Source organism: Phocoena phocoena, chromosome X (assembly GCF_963924675.1).
Source record: "Phocoena phocoena chromosome X, mPhoPho1.1, whole genome shotgun sequence".
NCBI classification, from domain to species: domain Eukaryota; kingdom Metazoa; phylum Chordata; class Mammalia; order Artiodactyla; family Phocoenidae; genus Phocoena; species Phocoena phocoena.
Window position 1 is genome coordinate 72,451,513 of NC_089240.1, and position 12,316 is coordinate 72,463,828.

The 12,316-nt window shown below is 34.9% G+C and overlaps 1 protein-coding gene across 1 annotated transcript in view; it reads right to left on the bottom strand.

Moving 5' to 3' along the window:
- CHM (CHM Rab escort protein) overlaps window positions 1-12,316 on the bottom strand; it is a 211,080-nt gene that overhangs the window by 11,470 nt on the left and 187,294 nt on the right. The window contains exon 13 of the mRNA XM_065900805.1: window positions 2,608-2,706. Within this exon, the coding sequence (XP_065756877.1) occupies window positions 2,608-2,706 (99 nt within the window). The remainder of the gene's footprint in view (window positions 1-2,607; window positions 2,707-12,316) is intronic.

Here is a 12,316-nt window from a genome sequence, read left to right on the forward strand (position 1 = left end):
GTGCTGATTTTTTGAGATAGGAACTGAATGAGATAGAATGAGATAATGCCACATGCTGTGCCCAATGGAGGGAAAAAGAGAAAGAAGATGGTTCAGTGATGATATTACACTGCAGACATTTGAAGATATTGTACTAATGAAATTCTTGCTTCAATTTGTATGGAAAAATCTCAATTTCCTGGGTAAAATAAGAAATCACTTAGGAAAGTTCTACCTATGCTTTGAAGGATATTATGGAATCTGGAAGAATTAATGCACATATGAATGGTGAGCAATCACCTCATTTTCTCACCTGCAGAATCAGGTTTATTAAGCATAAAGTATCTGAAATTTCCTTGGACTGTGAAGTAGGGAAGAGTTTAGAGATCTCTGATGCTCTTAAAGGAGGCTGGGAAGTAGGGCTCTTAGAAGTATTAGTACAACTGCTTCTTAAGACAGAGCATATGTCACGAGCTCCAGCTGATACCTTAAACATGAACAGGTAAGAAAGAGAGGGAATAGAAGGAATACCTTCACAAGGCTATTGGATTCCTCAGATACAAAGGCAAAGAAGTACTGTGTTTGAGAAGAGAACATTATCTTTTAATACTATAAATAAACTTCATTACAAAGTGACTAGGCTGACTTTCACAAAAGCTCAGGAAGCACAGCACTACACAGAACATATAAGTCGAATAAAAAGAAAATAAGCTTAAATAATGTTATTCCTCTGGCACACATTTTAAAACAAAATATTTATAAAGCTTTAAATCATAAGGTTTCATATCATTGTCAAATAATTAAAACATAATAGTAAAAGCCATCAATCTGTGAAAATAGGGGCTTTTGCTACAGAGAAGAATGTGCTTTAATGTATTAAAAGTTCATATTACTCATAAAGTTCCTTCTTCCTCATTTAGGCAGGAAAATGAATTGAGTTCTCTTCTCCAGGTGACTTTGCCTCTTTGACCTGCCATGGCCCAGTGCTCACTTTATCTGGTGATTCATTTTCAATAACTCCAACAGTATTTGTTCTGACATTTTAATTAAAATATGACCACTACCTCATCCTGATGATAAAAAGGCCTATGTGTCAGTGAAAACTGGCTTTTCAGTGCCTCAGTGCACCTGAGGACCCCTCTGAGCACATAGTTCTTACTAAAGAATTTCACTCAGGTTCTAAACAATACATCATTTCAAAATGGGATCACATTAACCATTAAGATTAATGTTTAAAAATCTAAAATGGCTAGAGGATGCTAAGTAATGAATATGTAATTTACCCATCTTGATTTTTTAAAAAAGAAAATGCATTTAAAAAGTGAAGAGCAATGATACAATATTCAAATTTAGTATATTATTTGGGACCACCACACAATGAAATTACAACCAAAAATTATGAAAAAATTCAGAAATAAAGAAGGAGTTCTGAGTTTTTATAAGCAAGGTAACTAAAGCCAAAGACAAAACTATTATTCCATTTTACATTTAGGAATATTATTGTGTATTGTAACTCTGCAATCAAATTTTTAGCAGTACATTTATATGAGACTTTCCAATGGAAAAAAAAGTAAATATGAAACAAATTAAATTCCAAACTAAAGTGAAGTAAATTTTCAGACTGCAGAATTTGATTCAAGCAGCCCAAAAAGAAATTAATTATACCGATATTAGCTCCTGAGAATGGAGCAGTTTGTTTTCCTATGTAAATGTAAATGCCCCTTTATGCACTATCTTGCAAAGAAAACAAACAAGACACACAGAAGATGAGCTAAAAGGAAATACAATAGGTAGGGGTAAATAAATGGTTGCCTGAACAAACATAACATCCAAAGAAAATGAAGATATATGAATTAATGAACTGGCCAGGATTCAAGTGGACATCTAAATCCTATAATGAAAATCACCGTCACTTCATATAAATGAATAAGATCCATTAGGCCATGTTTTGATCACCTACACATAGAATTCACTACAATTTGCTCCATTCACAGCTACAAGGGCTACCCTATGATGCGGGGAGAAAAGTTAGAAAATTCGTGGTTGAAAAGCATCTTTCTACCATGAGTAGGCAGCAAAGTGGCATATATGTTTTGAAAGCTAAATATTTATCACATCACTAGCATGCAATGCACGAAAAGACAATTATTGGTTAGGAAGGATTCCTACATTTGCTAATTAATAGCTTAACTTTCTCTCAGTTGAACCAAGTTTTTTTTTTTTTCTTTATAAATGAAGATAACTTTTTCTGATAAAGGAATATATGCTCTTCATACAATGTCTATAAAATAAAGAAAATTAAAAGGAAAAAAAATTATACATAATCCCACCAAAACTGAGAGATTTCCTGAGTCTTCTTTCTATGCATATGAGTATGTACACATATAAATTTATATTTTTGCACTTAATTATATACACTGTGTGTGAGATGTAGCTTTTTCTCTTATAATAAATATTTCCCCATTTTTAGGAAGAGAATGTGCTTAGTCATCCTAGTAAAACATGCAAGCATTGGTGCTGAATACATCACCTTTCAATTCAGGTTGCAGAAACCTTCCTGAGATCTCTAAAGAGGAGTAAAGTGGTCACGTTACCTTTCCATCATGAATCACTGATTATTGTTCTTACCTATCTCCTTTTCGGTATATGGAGTAAACAATTTCTGCACAACTGGTTCTAAATCTTCTCTTGCTGTTTTAGAAGACGTACAAGTCAAATGAACCAAATCTGTTTAAAAAAAAAATATTTTGAGTTCCTGCTTATCACAAATTTCACTGTGTACTCATATTCAAGGCACTAAGCTGGTGCCATTGGGAATAGAGCCAAGCACGTCATGGCTCCTGTCTTTAAGAACTTTATAATCTAGTGATGGAGGACATGTAAAAACCATAACAATATGCTATGTGTTAAAAAAAATAGCAAAAATATATGTTAACTAATAACCAAGAGGGAGCACACTAAGACTCAAGACTAAGTACCAGTTGATGGTTATGTAAAACCAGCAAGGTAAAAAAGCTTAGGAAACCATTTACTCATAGAAAGAGCTTAAGCTATCCTTACAACATTCCCAACGAGGGTGGATAAAGGATTGCTAAGCAAAATATTGTATAAAAAAGACTAAAAGTGGACTATTTTTTTACCTAGAGAACACACAGTATTCTTCAGACAGAAAAACCCATTTATACAAGCTTTACTGACAAGTTAAAAACAAAACATCTATTCGTTATAGGGTTCTCTAAGAAAGTTTTTTGGGGAACACTGTTAGCTTAGTTGAATCATACTTAAAAGTCCATAATATGGCACAAGTCAAAACTTGTGTAATATTTTCAGGATTTCCAAATCACTTTGTTTTGCATTTATAGGTTCATGGGGCCCAGACCTCAGAGAATGTTTGGGTTACAGAATACCATGTACAAAAAAGGTCCTTCACAGAAGTGAAATACTGTAGCCTAAGGCACTTAGAATTCCTAAAGGCCTACATACAAAGGGCAAAGGAAGGACAAAAGGTTCTACATACTGAAAGGAAGAACTAAGGGGATCCCTAAATGGGAGTAATTCTTCTGGTTTTGGAAAGGGTTTAGGGCAGAACAGAATTATGGCAGAAAGAATATATATTAGAGAAAAGTATAAGAACTGAGACATTCCTACTCCTAAAACACCAGTAGAGAAGTACATGCACTTCTTTTCTAAAGTTTACTTTAGGCTAGTAGACTTTTTAAAACCCCAGGAACATGGTTCAAAGTTTATCATGGAAGTGCAACATCAGAATAGAATTCTCTTTATTAAAATTAATTCCATATTCTACTCTAAAATATGTCTAAGCATAAAGGGACTCTTAATAACCATGTGAGCTAAAATCAAATTTTGTAGTATTTTTTTCCAGGTGCACCAAAGAAAGTGATATTATTCTAAGAAAGTTCCTGTCTTATGTATGGCCTAATAAAATATCTACCTTATTTAAGCAATGTTTTTATATGACTATAACAATGATTCCCATTGGTTCTGGGATATTGAAGGATATACAGTATTTCAATATATAACCTTTACAACAAAATTATTCCTAATGAACTTAAAATTTTCAAATGCAATATAACTTTGGTAGGGAGGGAGTTTAAAGTCCCTAGATAAATGCTGAATTAAACAGAGTATATAACTATAAAGGCAGAAATATCTGATGTAACACTTGAGAGAAACTGTCCTCTCTTATCCCACAGTCTCACAAAATACCAACGTTCATGTCAAAGTTCTCAATTTTCCAGTTCTTTCCTATTCAATTAACGTACACTAGGGGGAAAAGCAGATGAACATGAATATTAAAAAAAAAGCATATCTTGAAAAATATCTTAACTGTAAACTACTAGTTCTATAAGTCAGGATATATAAAAGAAATACACCAGAGTAACTATATCCTTATGTTTCCTAACAGTGTAACAGAGTTCAGTTCATGGAATGCTAGCAAAAATTTCTAGTAATAAAGTCAGATTATCATCTTGTACTTAATAACTTTTATTACAATTCTTGGAAGGAAAAATTAAAGACATCTATACCTTGAATTCTAATACCTTGATTCTGCTTAGATGCTACTTTTTTTTTTTTTTTTTTTTTTTTTTTTTTTTGCGGTACACGGGCCTCTCACTGTTGTGGCCTCTCCCGTTGGGGAGCACAGGCTCCGGACGTGCAGGCTCAGCGGCCATGGCTCACGTGCCCAGCCACTCTGCAGCATGTGGGATCTTCCCGGACCGGGGCATGTCGGGAGCCGCATAAGAAGTGCCTTTGAGTCTCAGCACGGACGAGACCCATAGTGCCTAGCAAAGCTGGTACTATCAGGTACAAATATGGAGAAGCAAAGCTCTCCTCTGTGTGGTTCCCCTTGTTTTCCCCTGGTTTTGCTTAAAGTGATTTTTATAGGATTACTATTAGTGTTAGGAAATATCCCCAGTGCCGACGGAGGGTTTAAGGAAAGACCCCAACTTAGGGTAAAACCAAAAAAGACTCCGGCTCCCCCAATGACTACACCCGAAATCCCCACTCCCAGGCCAGGACATTGGGTGCAGGGAAACACAACAGGAGCATTTGTGTGGCAAGAGCTTACGTTAGAAGAAAAGCTAGATGAACTATGGCCCCCCTGGGGAGTAGTAGATATGCTGGGAAATATTTGGGTAAGGTGGCGAGGAGGACTTATGCTACGTTGGGTGTATTCAAAGCTGGATGAAGTAGGCTACATGGCAAGCTTATACAAGTTACATTGCTCTTTGTGCAGAAATGCTTATAAAGGACAAATTATATATTGTAAGTATTTTGCAAAGGAATTTGCTAATAGGTTTAAGGTAGAATGTCCACCCCCAAAGCCTCCCAAATAATTATAAGGAAAAATGTGCGATGTCTGAAGGATAACGGTGAACGTGTAAAGCCTGTGGGAGAGAATTTTTATTACTGTATGGGTTTGTAATTGTTAAGAGAAGAATATGCTTAAGTTTTGGGTTTGTAATTGTTAAGAGAAGAATGTGTTTAAGTTTTGGGTTTGTAATTGTTAAGAGAAGAATGTGCTTGAGTTTTGGGTTTGTAATTGTTAAGAGAAGGATGTGCTTAAGTTTTGGGTTTGTAATTGTTAAGAGAAGAATGTGCTTAAGTTTTGGGTTTGTAATTGTTAAGAGAAGAATGTACTTAAGTTTTGGGTTTGTAATTGTTAAGAGAAGAATGTACTTAAGTTTTGGGTTTGTAATTGTTAAGAGAAGAATGTACTTAAGTTTTGGGTTTGTAATTGTTAAGAGAAGAATGTACTTAAGTTTTGGGTTTGTAATTGTTAAGAGAAGAATGTGCTTAAGTTTGTACCTTGATTAATGGCCTGATTGAATAGAATGTGCAAATACAAGAACATCTGCTTTTAAGAAAGGTGAAGAAACCGCAAACAGAATTCCAGACCTAGATGTGACCAAGATATACCTAACCACAGGGGATGAAAGAGACCACAGGAGATAAGAGGATTACCTGATCATAAAACCTGCCTAACCTGCTGATATAATCTTTTGATGTAAATGACCTTTGGTTTTACTGTTGTGTACCTTTATTTTGTGGCTTTGGTATGAGAACTAGAATGTTAAGATTGAAAGTGAGATTGCCTCACAGTATAAAAAGCTTCGGAATTGTAACAATAAATTGGCAGATCCTTGCATCCTCTGAGGTGTCTTGCGTTCTGTCCACGCCGACTCCGTCTCCCCTTTGGGTGAAACCTGTCCGGCTGGGGCTGGTCCCCGGCAGGGGCACAAACCCGTGTCCCCTGCATAGGCAGGCGGACTCTCAACCACTGTGCCACCAGGGAATCCCGATGCTACATTATTAATTCATTTACAAATTTAAGGTATGAACAACTATTTTTTCTCCCTGCTTATTACCCGCTTTTCCTGTTATCTATGTCACTTCCTTGTATAGGTTACTCTGAATTTATTGCTTCTTTTCAGATCAGAGGTTGATTGTATTATTTTTTTAAAATTCAGATTATTTTCAAAATTGGTTTATTAATCTTCATACATCTCATAAGTCTTTAGCAAGGGCAAGTTTTAGAGTCAGTTTTCCTCTTAGTCGAATATAACTTTCACTTTTCAATAGGTGTTTAATAAACATTTGTCGCTAAAGACAATTCGCTTCCCTGCCATGAGCAGACATTAAGTACTCACAGTCTTAGGAAGACATACATGTGCATACAAATATATGTATGCATACACATGCATAGGGAAAATTTTACTAATTACTTATATGAAGTGTGGAAAAATTATCTGACTGACCAGGGTAGAAGTAAGGAAAGCATAAGTGGATAATCCTCAAATTACTTAAATCTGCCTGAAAAATGCTCACAGACGCTTTAAGATATATATTTAAAATTCTCAAAATAATTTAAAAGATTATCTAGAATTTACTGTATGGTGAACTTCCATGTGTCAGACACTACTCTAAGCATGTCAGAAGTATTACTTCATTTTACCTGTGCAACAGCCAACTATTATCTTCATTTTACAGGAGAGAAAACAGAGGAACAGTGGAGTTAAGCAGATTTCCCAAAGTTATGCAACTACTAAAAGGAAGAGCTGGGGCTCAGAGTTGGAATTCAAGCCCACGTGGTCTGCCTCTAGAGTGCCTGCTCTTAGTCACTGAACAATGTTGTGTAACTGTAATAATCACCTGCAGAAGGTACAGCTAGTCACTTAAGGCAGCAACATTCAAACTGGGAGGTGTATAAAGATACAAGAGGACTTTCCACAAGGTAAATAACTCTAAGGGAGTCACTGTCCAGATGCTCAACCTCACCTCCTGCAATTTTATTTAGCAATACATTTCAAGAAATTTACTTTGTGTTTAATAATCCTTTATCAAAACTGTAATATATTTGATAGTTTGATTAATTTTGCACAAATATAATTGGATTAATTACTGAATCCAGAAGACATATTTTAAGCATACTGTCTTTGGAAATTTTTAAAAAATCTATTTCTATTTATTATTTGAAGTGGGTGATAGTGGGTATCAAATATCTCTGATACTTAAATTCCATTGAATACATTTAAAGGGGTGATGTTACCATTTTACCATTACATACCAACATTTATAATGTTAGAAACTACACTCTTGGTGATTATTTGAATCTTATGACGAAAAACTGTATATGTCAAATTATACAAATTATACGTGTTTGAGGGTTACATGAGCAAAAAGGTTTCAATACCTTAAGGTGTTAACATAATTGCAAAACCATACCTATAGAACATGTTGTCATATTTCTACCAAAATTTAACTCTGTGTAAAATGCTCCTTTCTATTCTGTGACCTTAACTCCTCTCCACGAAACTAACTTGCTCAGTAAATGCTAAAAATGACCACAAATTAGATCATATGGGGCAACTGCTTTCCTAAAAGTATTACATTCATTAGTGCCAATTAACAACTATAACAGATTGTGGAAGATGCAATAGAACTGGAAACATTAGCCACTGGCATCATGTGAGATAATAACTGACTCAAAAAATGGTTTAAACCTTGACTCTACCTTTTATAAAGTATGCTCCTTTTACTTCATTTAGCAACTGCTTAAAGGCTTAACAGGCTAAAAGATGACAAAATGTGTTCTCTGTCACAATTCTTCTCTTGGCAATATATTTAGCTTTGTATTGGCATTAAAGAAACTGCAAAATATCCTATTCAATTTATAAGCTTTTGCACAGCAAAAGCTGTGCAAAACAAAACGAAAAGACAATCTACGGAATGGGAGAAAATATTTGCAAGTGATGTGACCAATAAGGGCTTAATTTCCAAAACATACAAAAAGTTACACAGCCCAATATCAAGAAACAAACAACCCAATCAAAAAATGGGCAGACCTAAATAGACATTTCTCCAAAGACGACATACACATGGCCAAAAGGCACATGAAAAATGCATAACATCATTAATTATTAGAGAAATGTGGGAGCACCTCAACATATAAGCCAAATGCTAACAGCCATAAAAGGGAAAATCGACAGTAACACAATAATAGTGGGGGGACTTTAACAACCTACTTACACCAATGGACAGATCATCCAGACAGAATATCAATAAGGAAACATAGGCCTTAAATGGCACATTAGACCAGATGGATTTAGTTGATATTTATAGAGCATTCCATCTGAAAGCAGCAGAATACACTTTTTTCTCAAGTGCACATGGAACAGTCTCGAGGAAGATCACATACTGGGCCACAAATCAAGCCTCAGTAAATTTAAGAAAACTGAAATCATGCCAAGCATCTTTTCTGACCACAACACTATGAGATTAGAAACAAACTACAGGAAGAAAAAACCTGTAAAAACACAAACACGTGGAGACTAAACAATATGTTACTAAACAACCAACGGTTCGCCGAAGAAATTAAAGAGGAAGTCAAAAAATACCTAGAAACAAATGACAACAAAAACACGACAATCCAAAACCTATGGGATGCAACAAAAGCAATTCTAAGAGGCAAGTTTACAGCAATACAATTGTACCTCAGGAAACAAGAAAAATCTCAAATAAACACCTAACCTTACACCGTAAGCAACCAGAGAAAGAATAACAAACAAAACCCAAAGTTAGTAGAAGGAAAGCAATCATAAAGATCAGAGTATAAATAAATGAAATAGAAACAAAGAAAACAACAGAAAAGATCAATGAAACTAAAAGCTGGTTCTTTGAGAAAATAAAATTGATAAAATTGATAAACCTTTAGCCAGACTCATCAAAAAAAATAAACAGAAGATGACTCAAATCAATAAAATTAGAAATGAAAAAGGAGAAGTTACAATTGACACCACAGAAATACCAAAGATCATAAGAGACTACCACAAGCAACTATGTGCCAATAAAATGGACAACCTAGAAGAAATGGACAAATTCTTAGAAAGGTACAATGTTCCAAGACTGAACCAGGAAGAAACAAAATATGAACAGACCAATCACAAGTACTGAATTTAAAAAGTTCCAAGAGTCCAGGAACAGATGGTTTCACAGGGGAATTCCATCAAACATTTAGAGAAGAGTTAACACCTATTCTTCTCAAACTCTTCCAAAAAACTGCAGAGGAAGGAACAGTCTCAAGCTCATTCTATGAGGCCACCATCACCCTGATACCAAAACCAGACAAAGACACCATAAAAGAGGAAAATCACAGGCCAAAATCACTGATGAACATAGAAGCAAAAATTCTCAACAAAATACTAGAAAACAGAATCCAACAGCACATTAAAAGGATCATACACTATGAACAAGTGGGGTTTATCCCAGGGATGCAAGGATTTTACAATATATACAAACCAATCAATGTGATATACCACATTAACAAGCTGAAGAATAAAAACCATAAGATCATCTCAATAGATGCAGAAAAAACTTTTGACAAAATTCAACACCCATTTATGATAAAAACTCTCCAGAAAGTGGGCAAAGAGGGAAATTACCTCAACCTAACAGAGGCCATATATGAGAAACTCACAGCTAACATCATACTCAATGGTAAAAAGCTGAAACCATTTCCTCTAAGATCAGAAACAAGACAAGGATGTCCTCTCTTGCCACTTTTATTCAACATAGTTTTGGAAGTCCTGGCCATGACAATCAGAGAAGAAAAAGAAATAAAAGAATCCAAATTGGAGAAGAAGTAGAACTGTCACTATTTGCAGATGACATGATCCTATACAGATCCTATACATGATCCTATACAGAGAAAATCCTAAAGATGCTACCAGAAAACTCCTAGAGCTCATCAATGAATTTGCTAGAGTTGCAAGATACAGAAATCTCTTGCTATACACTAATAATGAAGGATCAGAAAGAGAGATTAAGGAAACAATCCCATTTACCATCACATCAAAAAGAATAAAATATCTAGGAATAAATCTACCTAAGGAGGCAAAAAACTTGTACTCAGAAAACTATAAGATACTAATGAAAGAAATAAAAGATGACACAAACAGATGGAGAGATATACCATGTTCTTGGACTGGAAGAATCAATACTGTGAAAATGACTATACTATCCAAAGGAATCTAAAGATTCGATGCAATCCCTATCAAATTATTGGTGGCATTTTTTACAGAACTAGAACAAAAAATTTCAAACTTTGTATGGAAACACAGAAGACCGCAAATAGCCAAAGCAATCTTGAGAAAGAAAAATGGAGCTGGAGGAATCAGGCTCCCTGACTTCAGACTATTCTACAAAGCTACAGTAATCAAGACAGTATGGTACTGGCACAAAAACAGAAATATAGGAACAGGATACAATGTCCAGAAATAAATCCATGCACCTATGTTAAATTAATCTATGACAAAGGAGGCAAGAATATACAATGGAGAAAAGACAGTCTCTTCAATAAGTGGTGTGGGGTAAACAGGAAAGCTACATGTAAAAGAATGAAATTAGAACATTCTCTGACACTATACACAAAAATAAACTCAGTATGGATTAAAGACCTAAATGTAAGGCCGGATACTATAAAATTCATAGAGGAAAACCTAGGGAGAACACTCTTTGATATAAATCGCAGCAATATTGTTTTGTATCCACCTCTTAGTGTAATGAAAATAAAAACAAAAATAAACAAATGGGACCTAATGAAACTTAAAAGCTTTTGCACAGCAAAGGAAACCATAAACAAAACAAATTGACAACCCATAGAATGGGAGAAAATATTTGCAAACAAAGCAACCAACAAGGGATTAAACTCCAAAATATACAAACAGCTCATGCAGCTCAATAACAAAAACAACAACAAAAACTGATCAAAAAATGGGTGGAAGATCTAAATAGACATTCCTCCAAAGAAGACATACAGATGACCAAGAAGCACATGAAAAGATGCTCAACATCGCTAATTATTAGATAAATGCAAATCAAAACTACAATGAGTTATCACCTCACACTAGTCAGAATGGCCATCATCAAAAAATCTACAAACAATAAATGCTGCAGCGGGTGTGGAGAAAAGGGAACCCTTCTACACTGTTGGTGGGAATGTAAATTGGTACAGCCACTATGGAGAACAATAAGGAGGTTCCTTAAAAAACTAAAAATAGAGCTACCATATGATCCAGCAATCTCACTCCTGGGCATATACCCGAAGAAAACTGTAATTTGAAAGGATACATGCACCCCAATGTTCATTGCAGCACTATTTACAGTAGCCAGGTCATGGAAGCAACCTAAATGTCCATCAACAGAGGAATGGATAAAGAAGATGTGGTATATATATATATAATTGAATATTACTCAGCTATAAAAAAGAGCAAAATAATGCCAGTTACAACATGGATGGACCTAGAGATTGTCATACTGAGTGAAGTAAGTCAGACAGAGAAAGACAAATATCATATGATATCACTTATATGTGGAATCTAAAAAAATGGTACAAATGAACTTATTTATAGAACTGAAATAGAGTCTCAGATGTAGAAAACAATCTTATGGTTACTGGGGGGAAAGGGAGGGAGGGATAAACTGGGAGATTAGGATTGACATATACACACTACTATATATAAAATAGATAATTAGTAAGGACCTACTGTATAGCACAGGGAATTTTACTCAATACTATGTAATGGCCTACATGGGAAAATAATCTAAAAAAAGAGTGGATATATGTATATTTATAACTGATTCATTTTGCTGTACAGGAGAAAGTAACCCAACATTGTAAATCCACTATACTCCAAAAAAAATTAGAGAAATGGAAATCAAAACTACAATGAGGTACCACCTCGCACCAGTCAGAATGACCATCATCGAAAAGACTACAAATAAATGCTGGAGAGGGTGTGGAGAAAAGGGAACC